At 33.2% G+C, this 23,597-nt stretch overlaps 1 protein-coding gene across 33 annotated transcripts in view; it reads left to right on the top strand.

The window, feature by feature from the left end:
* The window catches only part of LOC105334027 (Krueppel-like factor 8), a 38,229-nt gene that overhangs the window by 7,371 nt on the left and 7,261 nt on the right, over positions 1–23,597 (top strand). The window contains exons 5-6 of one of the 33 annotated variants that reach the window (XM_066085855.1): positions 18,918–19,335; positions 19,567–19,585. The exons of 1 other annotated variant lie outside the window; for it this stretch is intronic. In XM_066085855.1, coding sequence (XP_065941927.1) covers positions 18,918–19,335; positions 19,567–19,570 — 422 coding nt within the window. In that variant the 3' untranslated portion in view covers positions 19,571–19,585. 31 more of the 33 variants (XM_034465657.2, XM_034465650.2, XM_034465596.2 and 28 more) reach the window with 31 other exon arrangements.

Here is a 23,597-nt window from a genome sequence, read left to right as displayed (position 1 = left end):
TATTATGGATGACATACACAATATTCACTCTAATCTGTGATGCAGATGGAAATTACTTGATAAATTGACTAATGATAGAATTTAGACTTTCTTAAATAATTTAGCAAGTCAACAGGTTTTACATGACCCCCCACCCCCCGCCCCCCTTATTGCCATCATCCACTCAGACATACACATGCAAACACATTAGTACCAGGTATCCACCCCACAACTTTGATGGACTTGGGATTTCAAGGTAAGCAGCGGTAGGTATTGTGTGACAAAGCATGAGAAGTAGAGTAGCCAAAGTTCGTCAAATTTGAGTTCGAATTAAACGAACTTTAGCATGCTGAAATTTCCATACCTATAATGTTATTGAATCTTCTGCATTATATATCTTTTTAATGTAATTTGGTAATTTGACTTTTGGTTCTACTATCCTTTGAATATTATTATCTTGGTGATTTTTAATAATTGATAATGCAGAGAGATTTGATAATTTTATTATAACTATTAACAATTATCCACAATAGTAAGTGTAGAAATCATTTTGTTTTTCTTTGAATACTAAATCAGAAAACCAGTTTATTATTTTGGTTAAATAAATGCTTTGTATTTTGAATTGAGTCAATTAAAGGATATGTATTAAGAAAAATTAATTAACATGATAAAGGAATTGTACTTTTCACCACCTTTTGTGAGGTATTAAGGAGTTGAATTTAATGATATCAAATTTCTCCTATTCTCAGAAATTTTTGTCTTGTTTTACATTCCTGATTCTGGTTTCTACACTTGCCATTAGTGAAATAGATGTAGCATGTGATATTAGATTTCTGTTAAATTTTCCAAAAAAAGAAATTATTCAAATGAAATAATCATTTGAATAGAAGAAAAACACCTTTTACAAAACAATGAGAGACCCTGAAGCAGAAATGTATACAAAGACAAAAATTTCTGTGAACCCGTAATTGTAATTCAAAGTAACCAAAACTCTTTTAAGGATTTGGGCCCTTCGTGTCTTCTTGTTTGGTTTTGGCATTTGGTTCTGTCAATCTTGATCTGGATTTTGAGATGGCTTCAAAGATACTTGGGTAGTTGGATACATAGTACTTGGTGGCAATGTAAGATACAGGACTTGCAAAGGCTTAAATTGAAAATTATTTCCTTTCTTCTGTAGGATTTTCCAAAGCACGGCTTAAATCATTTAGGCGACTGAGTGGTACTCCACTGAAAGCCTCGTCAAAGACAATAAGAAAACTACTTAACACTGGCCTCAGTCTCTATACTTGCTCAACCTGTAGGAAGCAGTTTAATAGTGAATCTGACCTCCAGAATCATAAGATGGCGTGTTCCATTACCTGCAGGGTGTGCGGAAAGAAATTTTCCACGCGGGCAAACACTGTCAGACACATGAAAACCTATCACACAACATTTCGTGCGTTTGCTTGTCCGTACTGTAACCGCTCGTTTAAGCACAAGTGTCATTTAAAGGATCATTTAGAAAAATGTCGTAGTGCTCAAAAATGAAAAAAAAATTCCGTTGTTGATATACTAAAAGTTTTATTACGTTGTTATTTGTTGAACAAACTCCCAATGGTTCCTCTGTTACAAAAAGTTGTTACAGCTGATGATGAAGCAAGAAATGCAATGCATTATTATTCTATCTTATATTAAAAAACAAAAATCACCTATTCTGTTCTACTTTCTTCAGTCTGATACTGGTATAAGAACTTGCTGTTAATTATTGGTAAATGATTACTGCTATATTGATTAATTTCAATATAGACTGGAAAACATTTAATTAAAGAATGTAAAAAAAAAACCATCCCGGTATTTTGATTAAGGGTTCAGGTTCAATTTGTCTGGTGTTTAACTTGAAGGATTTGAAAGTAGATTGTTGACTTTTTTGTTGTGATCAAATTTGTCTCTCTCATCATTGATGCCTTATAATTCTGGTTTTTGGTTTGTTAAATATCAATTAGTTTGGTATTTTAAAGGGTGAAATGGCAAGGGTTGACTGGTTGTTTTTTATTTTGCATATAGGGGTTGTTGCAGAGATGAACAGATTCAAAGTGGCTAAAGGACCTTCCAGTGATTCCAAAATTCTTCATTGCAGACTTTGCTCATTTAACACTAGCTACCAAAGCAATTTGACAAGACATTTAAAAACACACACAGATGCTAGACCTTTTTTGTGTCATATCTGTAAATTGACTTTCAAGAGAAGTGATCACTTGAAACTACATATACAGAAACATGTTACAGGATAAGTCATATCAATGATAATATGATCTTGAATCCTTTGAAACTGATGAAAGAGCAAATAACCATGGGGGCACTTGTCTACTTTTGAGTCTGTTAGTCAACCCCCACCTTGCACAGTAAAAAAAAACCTGAATAAGGTTCTATCCTTTGTTTCACTGTAGGATCAGACGAAACAACTCCAGGAAGAAGTGTAGGATCCAAATTGAAAGCTGGTGGCAACCTCCCCTTTTCTGGAGAATTTGAAAATACAGAAGAATCTTTAATGTTGTTGCCAGTTATTAAAACAAAAACATCTTTTAATGTATCAGAGTATGTTCAAACATCAGGTAGTGGAAAGTATGATAGGTGCACCTGCAAGATATGTGGAAAAATTTTCTCTCAAAAAGGAACAGCTGTGAGGCATGTGAAGTCGGTACACTTCTTAGAAAAGCGTATTTATTGTCCTAATTGTACTTCAAGCTTTAAACACAAGTTTCATCTTAAAAGTCACATGGAGCTTTCTTGCAAGAAAACTAACAAGTGAGGTGATTTGGTTCGTGTCCGTAGTGATTTGTGTAGTATTCTTCACACTTCCTGGAAGTTTTACCAGATTTTTCTAGAAGTTGGAAAATTGTTTGTTACAGGAGATGTCTGTTTAAGTATTGTAACTTTTGTAACCTTTTTAAAATTTTGATAACAAACAGTATTTATGTATCAATTTAGGTGGGAATTTCAATGATCCACTCAGACCAAGAACATCTAGAGGCCTGTTAAAGTGTGTTCATTGCAGTTACTCTTCATCTCTTCGACGGAATTTAGAACGACACATTGTGACACACTCTAAAATTCGTCCAAAATTTTTTTGCCCGATTTGTCAAAAGTCTTACACGAGAGAAGATAATCTGAAAAGGCACATGAAGGAACATAGGGAGCATCAGTGAAATGTTAACAGAAATTTAGTGTATGCCAATATAACTTATTATTCATGTACATTCATCTAAGAAGAAATAATGATTATAACATTCCAACTGAAGACAGATGTTGAACATGGTAGTCAGAGAAAAGGGTTGGAATTATTGTTTGACACAATATTTTCCTCAAATAAAAAAGGATTTGACATTAGTTGATATATTTTGATGGTTAATGTTGTGTTATTCAAATACATTCTTAATAGGTGTAATACAGGTAGAATAATTTTGTTCTTTTTACATAGGCTTGGTACAAACTACTTGTATGATTGAAAGGAAACTTATTCATATGGCTGCTTCATTGGGAAACCTTGCCTCTTCCTCTTCAAGCGAAAAGAACATTGATTTTGATCACAGCAAAACTTTGTCAAAGGATGCAATTTTTTCATCAGCCGAAAGTAGTTGTCTTGATTTAATGGAATTTGTAAAGGAACACAAGAAAGGCTTCAAGTGTAAAATATGTGGGAAAATATTTGCTACTAAATATTCTGCTGTCCGACATATAAATACTGTCCATTTTTTAGAGAGACTGTTTTGTTGTCCTTTTTGTAAAGCAGGTTTCAAGCAGAAAACACATTTAAACAGACATGTGCAAATTTCATGTAGAATGAAAAAAATCTAATGCATGAAACTGGTTAAAAAACTGAAAAGTTTTATTTTATCTGAACGAACTGCTTTTGAATTGCAAGAAACAAAAAACCATGTCATACCCTACCAATTTTGTAGCACTGAGTCAAAAGTTGTTGTAATAGATGATGTGACAGAACCTCTGTTTATATTAAAAAAGAAATCTTCAAATTATCGTCTTTGTCAATTTAGGTGGATATAGGGAAGATTCCTCATCTGGAGCAAAGAAACACAAAACCTTGTTAAGATGTCCAGTTTGTGTTTATTCCACTGTCATTCGCCAGAATTTTGACAGACATTTGCGGACACACTCAAAATGTCGACCAAAATATACATGCACAATTTGTCAGAAATCTTATAGCCGAGAAGATACTTTAAGAAGGCACTTCAAAGAACATATAAAGAAATGTAGCTGATGATTAAACTGTTGAAACATATGTGTACATCATTCTCTTGTGACATATAATTGACGCTCTGATTCTCAATACCCAATATCTACTATTGATAAGTATTTCAAGTTTAAACGCCAATGAATTACAGGGGTTCAAGTATTGCCTCTGTATCACCTAAGGCTTATAATTGGGTAGTTGTTTATCGTTGAAGATGTCTTTCTTGTCGTCAAGAGTATTTTTGTGTACTTTTGATGGTGTAAGTTTTATAGAATCTATATTGGTCTTCGTTTGATTGGATGATATAATTGTCATTTAACATATCATTACACTTTCTACACAGTATTTGGTGCCCATTTTGGTGTATATCAGATGAAATATGATTTATAATTCCTTACGGTGTGAAGTTTAATAATGAACATGTCTGATTTTTCCCAAATGTTTCGTTTTGTTTATGTAGGTAAAACAGGCAAAGTTTGGTCAAGTAAAGGCGGCCTATTATGTAATATATGTGGCAAGGTCATGGGGTGCAAAAGAAGTTTCAGGAGACACTTGCAGATTCATTCAGCGCACAAAAGTCGGTTCATCTGCACTATTTGTCAACGATCTTATTCTCGAAAAGATAACTTCATGAGGCACAAATGTGAACCTGTAAAAAACAAAGAAAGAAAGTGAATCAGACCCTGTTACATTGGCAAATAAATGTAAGTTCATTCCAAAATAAGTGATACAGGGGACTGTAAACAAATCGCATGATAGAACCCAAAGTCTAGTGCAATAGCAGGCAGAGTTACTGATGTTTGTTTTCTTGTTTCTGTAGGACCGGTTCTTCTCTCATCATTACGTGAAACAAATGAAGAAAACCCTGGTGCCAGCAAACCGACATTTATGTGCCCAATTTGTGGGCTGACATCTTCTTTTAAGAGTAGTATGAAAAGGCACATGGCAAACCATTCGAAAGCCAGACCTTTCAGATGTGAGGTCTGCTTCAAGTCATTTAAGCGGAAAGATTATTTGAAACAACATGCACTGTGTCACACTGTAAAAGATGTAGAAAGTAGAAAACGGGAGGATAAGGGTGCCAATGATAACTAATCCTGTCAATTTAGACAATGAAGAAATGTATTGCAGACTGTAAACAGATTAGTGTATTACAGTGGAGTGAGAAGTATTAAACTATAATATTTATAACAATGTAAAACTAGATAATAAATGGATAAAATTTTGTCTTATTTATTTCTATCTTAGGAACATATAGAAACCAGCCCGCCACTTTGGATGGGACTACTGGTGGTGATGATAAAATACCCAAATACAGATTATGCCCAATTTGTGGAATGAAATGTCATAGAAATAGCATAAAGAGACATGTTGCCAATCACTCCGACGCACGACCGTTCTTATGTTTTGTGTGTAGAAAGTCATTCAAAAGAAAAGATTATTGGAAACGTCATATGAAAAGCCATAATAAATTTACACAGTAATATGTTCCTGTTCGGGTTTTTGACATTATAAAAAACGGATGACCCTATCAACATTGGACTAGAATTGTGCTTTAAAGTACATTTCTTTTATTTGAAAAACAAAATGTGGATACTTGTCATATGCTATTTATTATGTGAAGTAAATCAGACAGATACAACTGAATGTGTATTATTACTATTTGATATAAACAATAGGTATCGCATGTGTTTGGAAAGCCAGTGGTTCAGCATTCAGATAAGAAGCCTCTGTATAATGGCATTGAATAGGAAACAACATTCGTTTCGCATGTTCTTTCTTTGAATAGTTTTAGTCTTAAGTTGTGTGAAGACAGTGGACTGACATGGGTTCCTCATTTTCTTCTTCAGGATTCCAATCGATGTATATTCGCTGTCCTCGTGAAGATGAAAATAATGGAAATAATTCGTCTGGCAACGTAGTTGCCTGTCTAGTGTGTGGATTTAAGTCTCATATAAAAAACATAACCAGACATATTCGACAACATTTTGGAGATAAACCATATAAATGCCATCTTTGTAGTAATTCCTACACAAGAAGAGAAGGATTAAGGAAGCATATGTTTGCTCATGGCAAAGATTTGTAAATGTTGACTTTTACAGAAACATTTTAAAGCTTTTGAAACGAAGACAGTTATGAGCGATGTTTAAAACGTTATTATTTTATGTGCCCCATGATTTTGAGTGATTGTCGGAAACGATTAAAAAAACTGACCATGAAACCTCGTAATTATGCAATGCGAAATTTGATTTAATTTGCAAGACAGAAATTGATTAATTTCTTGTTGGGAAGAACTAGTTACTTGGAATGAAATTATTTTTTGTATTTTGGTTATTGCTAAATAAGTCAATGCAGTAAAAATTAAAAAATGAAGGAGTTAATTTGACCCATAATCTTTGTCATGATATTGCTCAGAAGATAAACATTTTAAAGTGATACAATTTTTAATTTGCATTTTCTCTTTAATTAATATTAAACAGTTGGCAGTTCGATTATCAACAATGGTTGAACATTTATATATAAAAATTTGAGTTTTTTTTTCAATACAAAGCTTTATCAGATTACCGTTCATAATGATGAATATTAAGGTAATGTTAAAATATTTTTGATTGAATTTTGTCTTTAGATTAGAGCCTGGAAAATGTTATATGAAACCTTTAAACCATCAAATACGTTTTATTAAGATTGTAATTTATTAATTTTAACATGTATCAGATATATGTTTAATTAACTATGAGGAAAGTAACGTTATTTTGTTGTTCAACTTTTCGTTTAAATCTGGGGTTTTTTCCCAGGTTAAAGATTTTAAATTTCGTTGTCCTCTGGTATCCAAACAATCGTTTCTGACTGCATTGTTCCCTTTTCTAGGTTTAATTGATTCGTCATTGTGGAGCAACGTGAAAATTTCAAGACGAAGTAAGAATAGAGATCCTTCCGAAATGAAAGAATGTCCTATTTGCCGAGTATGGACGAACAAGAAAAATTTTGCAAGGCACATGCATGTTCATTCAGACTTACGAGCATTTCGTTGTAAAATTTGTGACAAAGGATTTAAAACCAGATTAAACCTTACAAGACACGAATCTATTCATACACGAGATAGTGCAACCTGATGAAAACAAAAGTTCAATGCGACATAAGTTTTCCGAGTGCTGATATTGGATTTAAGATTTTCATATTAAGATTGACAGTTAATTTAGAATTGTAAAAAGGACATGATGGAGTGTAGGAAATATTTGATTTTTGTAGCACATGAATTTGTATAAAATGAAGTAAAAAAAAGTATTTGTATCAACTGTGGATTTAAAAGTGGTTTTTTTTTGGGTCATTTAAAAAATTTTTTAAAAGAATTTTACCAAGAAGTTGAAAAAAATCCAGGAGACTGGCATTCGGTATATAATTTCATAGTTGATGTTGATGAGCGGATATACATGGGGTAAATACTGATGTAGAGAGACGGATTAACCGTTAACTTTGGTCGTTTTCTCGTAATAGGGTTTTCCGTAGAGAAGCAAAGTGGATCCATAAACTTGGAGTGCCCCCCGAGAGAACAGCCTGTGAAATGTGGTATTTGTGGTGCTGTGGTGCAAAGGCGTTGTTACAAAAGACATCTGGATAAGCACACCAGTTTGAAAACTCATGTTTGTCACCTTTGTGGAAAGTTATACACACGGAAAGACAGTTTACAGAGACATGTGATGTCCGTACACAAGTTGTACGATACAGGAGACCCTGACCCTTAGCTAATCTAGCTACTCGGCGTGTTGTATTAAACCTTGCCATTTTATTTTTATATTTCGTAGAGAAGTGTACCCTTATTTAAGAGGTTAAAGGGAAATCATATTTGGACGTTGATTATGTAAATTATCAAATATTAAACTGTAGCTTATCGCTGGTTTGCATTGCGTTTGAGAATTAAGAGGTGATTGAATTGCATAGTGTCTAGACAAAAGGATAGAGATAAAATAAATTGCGATTGGCTATACTATTTCTTTCTTTCTTCGTAGGCTCTGCCTCTAGCGTTTGGCAGCAGTTGGAGAAATGTCTGTTATCGAACAGGGAAGATGTCGTGTCATGCCCCGTTTGTGGCGTTTCGGTCCAGAAAGTGAGCTATAAAAGGCACATGGACATTCATGACAAGGCTGTTGCTTTTAATTGCTACATATGCCATAAGTCATTTAAAAGGAAGGACAATTTAAAACGACATCTTAAGTCTCATTTAATGAAAACAATGGAAATGAATAAACAGAACTGAATTAATGTCTCCATTTTTAATTTTATTGTATGTGAATATAAATATTTTAATAAATTTTGTATAAATTTGTGGAGAATTTTTTTTTCAACGAAGATGGCAACGGCTCGTGATAATCAAAATTATCACTTTTTTTAAAATAGAACTTTCTACTATTGAATGTATCGCCGATTAAAATGTTCGACATCAAACTATTGATTGGAATATCGAAGGGTTGTGAATATGTATTTTGTGATAAATTAAGGAAACCTGTTAAGTTAAAAAGTGTTGCAAAGAAGCAATTAGTGGACTTTTTTGTTTTTTTCTTCTGTAGGACATTTTAAAATGACGGACGGAAAAATAGGTGTATCAGACTCCAACCCATCTACTTCTGCTATATGCCCGATGTGTGGATTGCAACTTCATAAAGCAAGTCTTAAAAGACACATGATCCAACACTCTGATCTAAGACCCTATGTTTGTCCAGCTTGTAGTAGAAGATTTAAGAGAAAAGACTATTTGGAATCACATCTGCGTACTCATAGAAATCGTGAAAGAGCACTCAACGAGTTTAAACATTCACTACAATAGGCAAGGGGTTTAATTATATGAAAGGAATATGATGCCTTTTACAGTTTTGGAGAATTGAATGTGTCTTTGGGTTTTGCTTTGGATATTTGGAAAAGTTTTGCAGTTGTTTACGTTGATGACAGTGAGAGTGTTGTAGAACGAGAATTGTTTTAAAGACCAATTCTATAAGAAAAGCATATCTCTTAGATATATCTTTTTTCTTTCTCTAGGATTTCAGGACTCGGACTTCTTGGCTGGAAAATATAGATCACCCGTTATATATTCTTTTACATGTTCCATTTGTGGAACGGTGCTGAAGACCAAACGAAACTATCAGAGACACATGGTTATGCACTCGACTGCCCGACCACATCAATGTAGTCTGTGTGATAAATCTTTTAAACGTCAAGATCATTTAAAAAAGCACGTAGATTCTGTCCACCTAAAGAAGATTCCATAGGATTTTCATGTTTTTAGAGTTCGAAGTTCCTGTGAGATTGAAAGCTGTCTATTTTTCAAAACGTGATTTGTCTTTTGATACGATTCCATCTTTTTGCGAAAAGCATTTTTAGGACCTGCACGATGTGTACTCACTTATGCATGCTAACGTTTCATCAGAAATATAAATGAACGTTGTTTGCCGCTTTGTTGATTATCAGTCACACAGTGGCTTTGATTTAATATCTTTAAATGATTGTAACAGTGTGATCTTTTCTACAGGACAAAACTGCCGTCAAATATCCCAATCCATTCCATTCACGATCACCTCCGATAGACAGTGTGTTTGTCCAATCTGCGGATTCCGAACAATGTATAAAAATAATCTGACTCGACACATGGCTAATCACTCGAAAGAAAAGCCACACAAATGCGAGTATTGCTTAAAGACGTTTAGAAGAAAGGATTATCTGAAACAACACATTTTGTATCATAAGGATGTCACACACCCTTTATTTCAACCAGATTCAACCTGACCAGTAATCAGTAAACAAAGTGGACATGTTCACTTGCAATTTAAGATCTTGATGTAGTTATTAAAAAATCTGTTGTACTTTATTTTTTTTCATTTTTAAGTGTGTCAGCTTACAGTAATAAATGATAATACTCTTTGTAATTCGTTCGTCTTGTATTCTCTAGGATCACATCTGGAACCAGAGACTCTTCCTAATCCATTAAAGACTGATGGAAATGATTCGTACAAATGTCCGATTTGTGGTTTTACGTCAATATATTGTGGTAGTGTCAAAAGGCATATTGCGAGTCATTCTTCTAAACGGCGTTTTCATTGTTATCTTTGTCCGAAAGCTTTTAAAAGAAAAGATTACTTGACACAACACATGTATTTGCATTTCCCAGAAAAAGCTAAAGCTAGCAGTTCGAAAACCTAATTATACTCTGACTGTACAATGTCATAAATAATTATGGTGGTGTTTCTAGTGTTCTTGGTTTCCAATTGGAACTTCTACAGTTGTATAGATAAATGAAAATAAATTTAGTGCTGTTTAATATGACTATTTTTGTATTGGAAGTGTGTTTATATTATTAAATAATTCATTCTGAAATTAAAAGTTTGTTGGGTTTTTTTTTCTACTAATTATTTTTATTAATGTAGGATTTGCTGAGAAAATGAACGAATACTGTGTTCGATTGGAGAATAAAAGATACCAATGCACTATATGTGGGCGGACATCTTTAAACATGAGTAATTTCAGAAGACACTACTCCACTCACCATTCACTTAGACGGTTCCAGTGTCCCGAATGTGGAAAACACTTTAAAAGAAAAGATTATTTGAAGTTGCACTTGGTTGCACACCAAACTAGTGATGTAATGGGATGAAACGCCTAAACAAATTAAGTGAGAATTCACAGGGAAAGATAAATTTATAGAACTGATTTTGATTCAATTTTATCATAAATCAGCATGAAATTTTTGATTTGTGGTTAAATTCGAGAATTTACTCTATTTGTAAATTGTTTAAAATTTATTTGGTGTATAAGAAATATCTTGGGATCATATTGCTTTTAATAGAAAAGGAATTTGAAAGATTAATTTTGTTATTCCTAGACCACCTTCATAACAAACAGTATCCATAGTAACCTTTTCTCTGCAGAGTTTGTGACCTTGTACTAACGACGGAGGAGGAACTCAGAAATCATTATAAAACACATTTTTTTTGTCTTTACGGAAAATGTTTTTAGACCCAACGCGCTTATCGATATCAGCCTAACGTCATACATCAAGCAGGAAGGAGTTTGCATAATTGTCCTGTATGTGGTCAAATTTCGTAGTACTACCACAGCTTGAAGAGGCATATGGCATCTCACACTGACTGGAAACCTTTTTGTTGCAAAAAGTGTAGCAAATCTTTCCAAAGAAATGATTTGCTGCAAAATCACTGAAGAGCAAAGCATTGTGATAGTGGCATTTGAAGTTGAAGATTGAGTGGTTACAATATTGGTTCTAGATTTTAGGGATGTGGTTTTTGTTGTTTAACCTCTTGTGTTTCACTATTTTATAGATTGTTAGTTTGGATTTATCGGCCAACTGATCGCCAATGATATATTTTTGATTAAAAAATCTTTAGAAATTGTATTAATTAGACTTAATGACATCTTGTCTTCACTAATTTAAGTACCTTATCGAATAAAAAAATGGTAAAATCCTATATCGAAATTTATCTTTTCTTTTCGTAGGCTGGGATGTCTTTTATTGCGAATGCGGACGAAGTTTTGATACCTTAACAACATACGAACAACATTGTAAATCAGATCATGGGGAACAGCAGTACCCTTTCAAGTGTCCAATTTGTTCTAAGAGAATTCAGCATCTCACTAGCATGAAGCGGCATATGACAGCCTCACACTCTGACCATCGGCCTTTTGGTTGTTCATTGTGTCAAAAGACGTTTAAACGAAAGGATGTATTGACACAGCATTTGTTTAATGTGCATAAAATACGGAAAGGAAAAACAGCAATGTAGTATTAGGAACTGAACAAATTTTGCGTTCCCAATATATTGCATGAAATATATGGTTGTGTTTTGGGTCCGAGTGAAAATTGATTTAAATGGATGGACTCTTCTCTTGGATATGGGTTTTTGATGGCTAACATATTTCGTCACGTGATCCAATTTACAAATAAATCCCATATTTCCCAAAAATATAAAGTTCTCAAACGTTGTTTTTTTTCTCTTTAGGGGAACCATTACAAAGCGGGAAATTTGATTCATTCAGGGATGCTGATTTACGATGTCCTGTTTGTGGAAAACTGTTTCATAATCGAAGCAACATGAAACGCCACATGTGTGATGTTCACTCTGATATCAAACGATTTAGATGCACTTTTTGCAATCAAGCTTTTAAACGAAAGAGTGCACTACGGCAGCATCTAAATAGTGTACATTGGCAAGCGGACAAATAAGACTCCCATCATTGTAGCATGAATAAGTTTTAAATCGTTAACATTGTGCATTTTCTTCTCCAGGAAACTTTGACGAGTATTCTGCGTTCTTTGGAGAAAACAAATTTGAAAGGATTTCTGCGGATCAGATCAAGGAATTGAACTGTCCAATATGTGGAAAGGAATTCAAAAATCTTCGAAACTGTCGTCGTCATTTCAGTACAAGACATTCTCTAGAGAGACCCTTTAAATGTTCCATTTGTGACAAATGCTTTTCTCGTAAAGATATTTTGAACCAACATGTAATTGGTGTGCACAAAAATGCGTGTTAGAATTTACTTTTAATGCAAATGAACATCTATTTTTCATTTCATATTCAGTACAATAAATGTGTTTATATGTTTCATTTAATTTAAAATATATTAAAGCTTAAATAATGTTGTATTAATATGGAAATAAAAGAATTTAAAAATAAAAAGTTTAGATCTGTTATCATTTAAGTTACATATTGAATTTTTATCAATTCTGGATATTCATAATTTATAGAAAATGTACATTTCTACAGTTTGTGTTCCGATATAAAGGGAATGATAACTGAAAATATTGATTAAAGAATATACTGCAAAGGTAATAACAATTTGATATTTCCTGTGAAAAAAACCTCAAAGATTGATGTTTGTTGTTTGGCCAGATATTGGAATTAACGTTTCTTCGATGTTGTTGAGGTGTGAGCAAGGCCACACAACCTTTTTCTTGATAAATATGTATCTGATTTGTCAATTTAAACACGTGCCACGTATAAACCTAGTACACGTGCATGATTGCTGGGTGTGTATTATCTGCATTGTCGTATTTGTAAACAAAATATACTTGCGGTTATTCCAAAGGGATTTGTATTCAATCAGTTGGAGGGTAAAGGTTGTATATTTTATTATTATAAGTGAAAAATGTTTTGACATCAGTGCGTATTAATTGTTTTTGAAATAATATTTTATTTAAAAGGGTGTGTCTTTCTTTAGAAGTATATTTGTATGCATTAAAACACATACAAGCGTTTGAAACAATGGGCATTAGTTTAACATTCTCGATTTGATCTATTGGGCTTAGTATAATACAACACAATTGATAAGTTTTTGGTGGTTGAAAATATTTATTCCCAGATTGTCTAGTTTCTGAGGTGTATATGCCTTTATTTTCAACAGATACAGTTCGGGGATTAGAGGAACCGAGGCAACGCCCGATTCGATTTTTGCGGAGCGAACGTTATGATACCATTGTCAATTTGGTGCTAGGAAAATTTAAGATTCCCCACAGACAGAGAAACAGAGAACAGCAGAATGCCTACTTGCAACACTGGCGAAATAAAGATAAATTCGAATATAAGGACGGGAACTTGTATCACATGGGTCAAAAAGTGTTCAGGCATTAAATATTTAAATAGGTATTTTGAAGACCGATAAGAGGGTATCATATTGTGGTTGTTACATTGGAAAATTTATTACTCTAAAGGTTTTTTACGCTTTTTCGGTTTTAATATTTTAAGAATCTGAATATTTGGGTTTGCTCTGTTGACATTTTTATAACAGGAACAAAGCATGTGCAAACGTCTTCTTTGTGTGTTTGTCGCATGTCAATAAACATAAGCGTTGTTTGTTAAAAACTGAGAAATTGACATTGAAATCATTGATATCCTTTTGTGATCGTTTTTCCATTGTTTATTTCCGTAGGGAACAACAAGTTTACTATGCGGACCGAGGAAGATCATAGTATTAAGTGCTACATTTGTGGAAGTTCTTTTGACAACGTGGAAAATCTCATCGAGCACGAGAAATATACTCGGAGCGTTCTTTGTTGCTGTAAATGTGGAGAATATTTCCAGAATCGCCAAGTGTTGGCTACACACGTCCAAAAGCAACATAATTCAGCAGAGCAATTTATCTGCCCTGTCTGCTTCAAGTCGTTCCAGTATTCGGGCAACATGAAAAGACACATGTCCACGCATTCATCTGAAAAACCTTATTCATGTCCTTTCTGCAATAAGTCGTTCAAACGGCATGATGTGCTTAAACGTCATTTATCAATTCACGAGAAAGGAACAAGTCTCACTTAATGTGTGAAGATGTTTCTTGGTCCTTTGTTAGAGTTTATCTAGAATGTGATGTTCTGTTATCTAAATATGTAGCTTCAAATTGATTTTGTTAGTGGTGTAAATTAATGAATGTTTTATTCAAGTTGTGGGCATTGAGAATTGGTGCTATGGATATTTATTAAAAAAGGATGAGACGTTCAATTACATGTAAGAAATATACAAGTGTTTAAAGCGGGAAAGAGTTTCAATTGTATTGTTGTATATGTATTTTGCTGTATATTACAGACACTGCCATCAGAATTAACCCTGCTTCTGCAATATCCAGTCTTGATGATCGGATCAAATTGCCACCATACATATCATTAAAACAAAGTCTAAAGCAGCATCAAGCAGACCAAGCTGTTGTTTCACAAACCAGGAAGTTTGTTTGCAATCTTTGTGGAAAGTCTCAAATAAGCCTCGCTCATTTAAGAAGACATATGATAACTCATTCTTCACAGAGAAATTTTGTATGTAATTTCTGTGGAGAGACGTACAAGCACAAGTCAAGTTTAGTGGATCATGTAAAAAGGAGTTGTAAACGTGTACCTAAGTGAAAGAAAATGATGCATTACTGGAATGGAAAACGATTTTGAATGTACTTATATAAAACCGTTATTGGACCTATGTTTTTTATTTCTGTATTTGAAAAATAAATTAAAGATGTATTTGAGCACTTTACTCATTTAATGTAAATAAGGACTTGAATTTGCCTGTTTATCGGATACTTGTTTTTTTAATGAAGAGTGGAAAACAAATAAGCTACCAAACAATTTTACACAGACTGAAATGTAAATGCTTAAAGCTGAACACTGCTCATAAATAGGCACCAACACATAGGTAGTTAAAACACTGCTGTGATGTAATTCCTTTGTTCCAGCAGTCTTAAAATGTCACCGTTGACAGTCAAATATTAGTGATATTCATAATAACATACCGTAATCAGTGGTTACGGAACTGTCTGATATTTATTAATACTATAATAATAAGTGTTTGAGGCATATATTTGTAATTAAAACACTGCCATTGAATTTCATTGTTGGTTTACCTAAGACAGTCCGATTTTAAAGAATATCAGTACTCCAACACTGGTAACGGCCTGATATTAAAGCTGACATGAATTCATAAAAGCATTTGGTCGCCATATTATTTTCGATCGCTCCTCTACTGCCACTGGGGTATATATACCGGTTGAGAAAGTTACGGTCGGTTGCTTTCCGATCGAGGCATTCACGTTGCACGGACTTCTAAATGCATGAACTACACATTGTAGTAAAATGTAGTAATAAAGAATAAAGAAAACAACAATCAATGAAATACAAAATATATTTATTCTTTGAAAGGATGTCCAAGGTATCCGTATTATTTGCACAGACTGTGCTGACTTGCTTCGCATGCACATCGAACACGTGTGTCGTTCATACAGAGTGCATAACGTCTGCATATTCTTGAAAACCCCGGCGACACAACATCCAACACAGTAGCTGAATGATAGTAAATCCCAGAAAGTAACGTTTCCATCTGTTCCTAGAAAAAACTCCCCGTTTATAAAATCCATGCGATAATTGACATTGCTCGATCTGCCAGTGTGTGATTTGCGCATGTGCGATGTTATAACATACACAGGAAAATGGTCTACAATTATCGAGGAAAATTTGAAGTATCTGTGCCTGGATTTCAGCCTCTCTTGTTTCGTCGTATTGGACATATCTTGCCAGTGCAGTGGTTGTCACATTATTTTTCTTCAAAACGCTTTTCTATGCGTCTTTTCGTCCAAGGTAACGTGTTCGGGTGTATGAAATTCTTGAATGCGGTGAAGCATGAATAGTATTATCGGCCTTATATAGGGGGTGTGTAGCGATGAACAGAACAATAGAAATCGACAACTAATATGGCGGTAGTCGGAGATAAAAGGGAAATAATGCATATTTATGAATTCATGTCAGCTTTAAGAAGCTCACTAATATCGAACTGTCAAAGGTAAAAGTTTAGAGTGCTGGAAGAAAAAAATGACATCACAGAAGTGTTTTAACCTTCAATATCGGACTGTCTCAGGTAAACAAACAATGAAGTTCAATGACAGTGTTGAAAGTACGATATATGCTTCAAACAATTCTGTATGAAAAAAATATGAGAAAGTTCTCGGCTCTAACTGTCTGATAATTTTTCATACATAACTGTGTGTATTGGTTTCTTGTTTTATGTAAATTGTGGATTAAAGACATTATAATCAAAGTACTTTTATCGATTTAGAATTTTCAAATCTTACAATATTTAACTAAAAAATAACTTTTAGATATATGAGAGGTAAAAATTGTAAAAACCCTAGCGGGATTCAAACTCATGACTTGCATATATGTAGTATGCCCTCTTACTCACTGCGCTACGCTGTTAGGTGACAATTTTAAGAAAATACTTATATAATTACACTTGGTTTTATTGTTTATTTTGATAAACAATACGTCACACCATGGAAAAGTCCCTTACCACCTTAACCTGTGTATTTGATGTTAGTAATATTCTGGCTTGGAAAAAGGGCGTAAAAAATAAATAATTTCATCGCGACCGAGTAACAAAGCCATAAAACAGGTGGGACCTCTAAATACCTAATGAAATACTTAAACTTTTAAGAGGTCTGCGAGCGGCATCTTTTTTCAAGTAAGTCTGAATATCAGCAGATTATTACTGTCACTCACTGAAACTTATTATTCCTGGACATATAGAATAGTCTAAGGATAAAGAAACATTAGGAATTCTGTGTCTCTATTAAGTTCATAATTTCATACTCTGTAGATAGAGAGATTTTAGTGTTTTCGGTGTCAAATGTTGTGTTGTTCTTTTTCGTTTAAGAATGCAGTAAATTCGAAATATCATTGAATTTTCTTTCGATTTAGGTGTACAGCATTCGGCCACATCCAAAAGAAACTCGTCGTCGTTGCCTGTCATTAAGTGTCCATATTGCCAGTGCTCTTCTGCGGACTTGCTAAAACACTTTGAAGAAGTAAACAATCATGGCTTTGCAAAAATATGTCCTATATGTGTGAAGGGCTATATGAATGCTAATAGTTTTAGAGTTCACTTTGACGTCTACCATAAACAGTTGCAAAAGCACAAGTGTCAAGTTTGTGGTAAAGCAAACCAAAGCAAAAGCCATCTTGTACGACATATGAAGAGGCATTCCGAACAAACATACTTTACATGTCCGATCTGTTTTGAAGGATTTAAACATAAAAGTAATTTGAAAGAGCATATAAGAAGATGCACAGAAAAATTGAAGCAGCAACAGTGACACTTTGTCTTTACAAATCGTGCTAAAAAGTTCCAAAATAATGTAATTATAAAAGTACAATTTTATTTTATAAAAGTAAAAATATATAAGTAAACATTGTAGGTTGTTCTTTTTTATATTAATTTGAAGCTTATGTTTACATAAATGTTGTAACAATTTGAGTACATTAGAAAATACTTTGAATTCCCAATTTTTAAATAAAAATTCTCGAGTGATTATTATTTCTTTTTCGAATTAACATTTTATAGACTTTTTTTTTTTTTTTTACATAATTCATATGGGTCATTTTTTTTTTTTAAAGAAAACCCTGTTTTAAGATCCGTATTGAGTTGAACGCAAAACCAATGTAAATGTATGAAGAAGTTATACTGTAAGTAGCTTTGTAGGTTGCATATTCTTCACTGTCTTATCCCTTTCTAATGGGATAATGAAAGTAATTCAATTTTATTTTTTTATTGGTTGGAAATTTTGGTACTTCTATAATTTAATCTTACAGACTGACAACCAAATCAAATATATTTATAAGAGATGTTTCTCATATTTAAGGAGAAACTGGTTTGAAACTTGTTCTTGAAGTTTTTATGATCGTCTCACATGTTTGCAACGAAGTTTAATAGATCATAGTACCAGAATATGTGTTTTGGTAGGAACGTGCTTACACAGAACAGAGAATTGTGCATGTTTTAATTCCTTATTTAGTTTAGAAACCGAACTCTCATTTCGACACAAGATACTTTATTTGACAAGGAAAAACTTTCAATTAATGATGCTCGAATCTGAATATTTGTTGCCAACATCCTGACCTTTTCATATTTAAGAAATACTATAAAGGCTGATCCTCTCATAATTGATAGAAAATAGTCTTTTAACGTTCTATTTGTGATGTACTGATTTGAATTCTGTGTTGGTATTTGTATTGCTTGTACAAGTGTAATCAAATCTCTTGTATTCTCACATGATAAGGATTATCCGTGTTCGACGTCATGCCCCGTGTCTTTAACGCAATAATAATAATAACGCTACAATACTAGAATTTAACCATAAATCTGTTATGAAATATAACTACGTCTGGTGTTTTCTGTATTTGCAGGGGTTCGAGACAGAGGACATATGCATTTACTAAAATTTCAGGAAAATTTAAAAAGAAGAAATATGTTCATGCGAACGGACAGAGTATGTAAATATTGTAAAGCAGGGTTTCCGGATGATCAATCCATTTTGGAGCACTATGCTTTAGTTAATAATCATGGGTTTGCTATTATCTGTCATTTGTGCGGTAAAGGGTTCAAGACCGTAATTGGCCAGCAACAGCATCAGAGGATGGAGCACGAGTCGGGCAAGGATTGCCCTCGTTGTGAAATATGTAACAAAGTGTTCTCTGCAAAGTCTGTCTTATTGGTTCATAGAAAGGTTCACTCTGATTACAGACCCTGGAAGTGTTCGTTGTGTGGGAGTGAGTTCAAACACAAACACGTCATGTTGCGCCACGAGAGGACTTGTAAATCAAAGTTAAGAAAATGATTTCAGTTAATAATAAGGTGTTCTTTTAAACATAGTTTATCTGATGGTGTTTTAAACATAGTTTATCTGATGGTGTTTTGGTCAGTAATGTACATTTGTTCGACTTTTGGTCTTTTCCCCATTCAGTTTCTCTTTTGCTTAGATACCTGAATTAAGTAATTTGTTTTCGAATGTTAATTTTATAAGCATAACGTATTCCATATTTGGTTTATTCGTAGATGAAGCCTCGCCTTCTTTAGGACTGTCAGGTGCACGATCCAGTTCACCACATCAATGTTACGTCTGTCAATCACATTTTTATTCTGTTGAAGCATTGAGGTTTCATATGGACGCTGTTCAGTTTCATGGCTACAAGAAGATGTGCCAAATTTGCAGTAAACCGTTCAATTCTCGATCGGCGCTGAAATACCATCTATCGGTTGTGCACATGTTTTACTCGAATTTTAAATGCGACATTTGTGACCGCACTTTTCCAACAAGGAGCTATCTATTAGACCATTCTCGACGACATTCGGAAGTCGCAAGCTTCACATGTCCACACTGTAAAAAGTCTTACAAGCACAAGTCCAACTTAGGCGTACATATGAAATATAATAGATGTGGAAACCTATCAAAGAAGTAAAAAACCAACACAAATGAATGACTTTTTTCATAAAAAATCTATTTTGAATTATTTAAATGTTGTTTAATGATACGAATTTGCAGTATTTTTTGTATATATGTGTTTCATATGTATTTCTTAAAAAAAAAACCAATAGATTTTTAATTTTTGAATGTGTGTATACATTTTTGCTTTGCGAGACCTCAAAATAAAGTAGAGTGTTATTACTTAAATGTGTTTTATTTATTCAATATTTATATAATAATAAACGGCTTTGAATATTCACTGTTAAATACAGTTTATATGATAAATATCTCCTTTTTGTTTAAATCAAAATACATATTCACCTATTCATTATTAATTGTTTAAAGTTACTCGTATCTGAAGAGAAATCATTAAAATGTTTATGTTAATTAAAACTGATGAAAATTACTTCCGGGTGATTTTAAAGATACTTACAAATATATAAACGATTTTTACTCTCTGATCAAAAGTTGTACTTTGTCATAAAACTAATTTGACGAACCACAAAATTTATAGTATTTACTTAATTTTGTTTTCAACAGATAAAAGTACGAGTAATAGCATGTACGTTACCAACAGCGTACAATGTTATGAATGTAACGGATTGTTTTCACGATCTGCAATGAAGCAGCATTTAGCAGATGTGAAAAACCATGGTTTTGCCATCATTTGTGAAGACTGTGGTAAGCCGTACAATTCGAGGACAGCTTTGAAATACCACATGTCAACAGTGCATAAAAAAGGAGCGGAGGTGTTCTGTTGCATATCATGCGGGAAAAATTATCCTAGCAAAACTCACCTCATCAAGCACATGAAGATTCATATGGACCAAGAGTGATAGGCAATCAACACCGTTTATGTATTGGAAATATGTGTTTTGGAAATAACGACTTTGCGTTGGTACGTCTGAGAAAATCAAGACAATGTTATGTAAATGCACTAATGTAGAGAAGAACCTGATATCGTTTATCAAATGCTGTTTTTGTATCAGCAAACTTGTGTAAAGGAAAGCAATTGGATGAGTCATTCATTAAGAATTTTTTCTTATGTAAAAAGATATCCGTGTTACTGTTATGTATTATGTACTTGTGTTAATGTATTAGTTTGTGGGAAATTTAAGATCATTAATTGGTTCTTTATTTACTTTAATAAAATAATGATGTTTATAAATGACAAGTTTGGTTGATTGAGATTTTGGTTTGAATAAAATATTAGTAAGTATTGTAGTTTTAAATGGGCATGGTCACGATTTTGGTCAAAAATTATTTTTTCGATTTGAATGTTTATAATGCTTTAGAAAGGCATTTGTAATAGGTGACCAAAATCTGAGTGTCATTCGTAGAGTTATAAGCGAGTTACAGAGCTTACAATTCTTTGCTATGCAAACAATGCTTTTGTTTACATTTTGAATGTTGAAGTGAAAACTCCAGTTTCAGACCGAAAATGAATGTCTTAAACGTTAGAGAATGTTTATTTATGGTATAAATGAATAAAAGAATAGATAAATCCGCTTGAAAAAGATTTTTACTGGTATAGTGAACATATAGAAACAAGAACAGGGCACGGGCCTTGTTTACTTGACAAGGAATTGTGAGCTCTGTGTCTTGCTTATTACTCTACGAATGACTCTCAAATTTCATTGGATCATTAGAAATTCATTTAAAAATCATTGTAAATAATAAAAACAGATAAATAGAGTTTGACCAAAATCGTGACCATGCCCCTTTACATTTAAGTGTCATTCGTTGAGCTATAACGGAGTTAAAGAGCTTACAATTATCTGCTAGGTAAACAAAGCTTTGTTCTCATTTTGAATGTTTAAGTGAAATTCCAGTTTTAGATTTAAAATGAATTTGTTAAATGTTAAGAACTGTTTGTTTATGCTTAAAATGAATGAAAAGATTTTTACTGGTACATTGAACCTATTTTAACAAAACCAGGGCACGAGCCTTGTTTACATGACAAATAATCTTGCTTATAACTCCACGACTGACTGTCAAATTTAATTTTATTACTAGAAATGCACCCATAAAGCATTTTAAATAATAAAAGCAGAAAATAGAAACCAAAATCGTGTTATTATTTAAAGCAGCAAAAAGGAAAATTGTGATGTGTGATGTAGTTTTTGTTAAATATGGTCTAGTAAATATCATCTTCTACACCTCGACTAATTAGTTTCAAGCTGCTGGTCAATGGGATTCCATTCATGAAAAGGCTATAGACAACTGATAACTGTTATTCTACTTCAAGTTTTTTAACAATTTGTTATAATTACAGGCATGATATTATTAAATATCAATTTTTTAGGTTATAATTTAAAAACAAATCAAAATCTACAAAAGAAATTCAGATTTGAGCCTATCATTTGAAGCTGGGAGTTTCTATCGGTTTCTTCCGCCGCCAATCATTAATGCAGAACTCTCTCATACATGAAACATCTCTGTGTTGTATTGAAATAGGAAACATAGACTGACAATCAATCTGCCTCGGTAAAATTTCTTCTTCGATCAATTATGAAAAAACCGTGAACAAAAACATGCACACTGAAATGAAAATAAATGAAGATCATATTTAACATAAAAATCTACTCTCAATTAAATTCATTGATATTTGGAAACTTGCATGATAAACCTCAGCCGACTCGGATGATAATACCTTAAGAAAGACCAGGGGCTATTAAAATTCATTAAGAAATAAGGAATCATTCTTTGAGTATTATGAGGAGATAAATTCGTTCGGAGCGGGGTCAAATCCAATAAAGCCCGAAGGACTTTATCATAGATTTGATCACGCTCCGACCGATATTATCACCTCATAATATTTAAAGAATGGTTCCCTATTACATATTTTTATATTATTTCCAATTTCTATATTTTAAAACAAAATTTTAAAGCCACTATTTTTTTCATGTTGCACATGCTATGTATTACTACGCGGCGCAGCCAATACCGTTTTTCGATTATACTATAAATAATACACGTCCATTTTCTGTCGCTCATCTTTTATGAAATTATTAGGTTTAAGACTTCAACATCGATTCGTAAAGTTATCACAGACAATAGAAAACGTAAATATTTACAAATAAAATGGATTGTGTTTTGAACCATATTGAACCCTAATGTTTTGAAATGAGTTTAACTGGCGATGTTGGCTTCCAACGTGTTCTCGTAAAAAACATGTATGAAGAAGGAAAGAAACCGGGCCTGAGATGTAGACACATCCTTCACAAAAGTTAGTTGAAGAACACAACATTCAGAACACAATCCTATCCATACTGATGTTTCTCACGGTGTTTCTGGTAATCAGAATTCGGTATTTAAGACATGTCGACACCTCTGTCGTCCATCAAGTAAGGCAGCGGTGATGAATTCTGGTTCATGTAACACGAAGAAAATATACGTTCATGTACATGTAACACGAAGAAAAGCACAGAAACGAATGTAATGAAATGTATGCATAAATTTGAAATAAGATTTAGAGCCTTCAATCAAGATCATTTATTAAAATGTTTTACTAATTGACATGACATCATTCTACACTCTGAAGACTCTTTGTGCGGTTTGAACTGTGGCTTTGACATACACAGAGGAATGGTAAGGTGGGTAATTCTTTCATTAACCTTTG

Source organism: Magallana gigas, chromosome 5 (genome assembly GCF_963853765.1).
Source record: "Magallana gigas chromosome 5, xbMagGiga1.1, whole genome shotgun sequence".
NCBI lineage: Eukaryota > Metazoa > Mollusca > Bivalvia > Ostreida > Ostreidae > Magallana > Magallana gigas.
The sequence above is the reverse complement of the archived record's forward strand: the minus strand, read 5'-3'. Positions and strand labels throughout refer to the sequence as shown.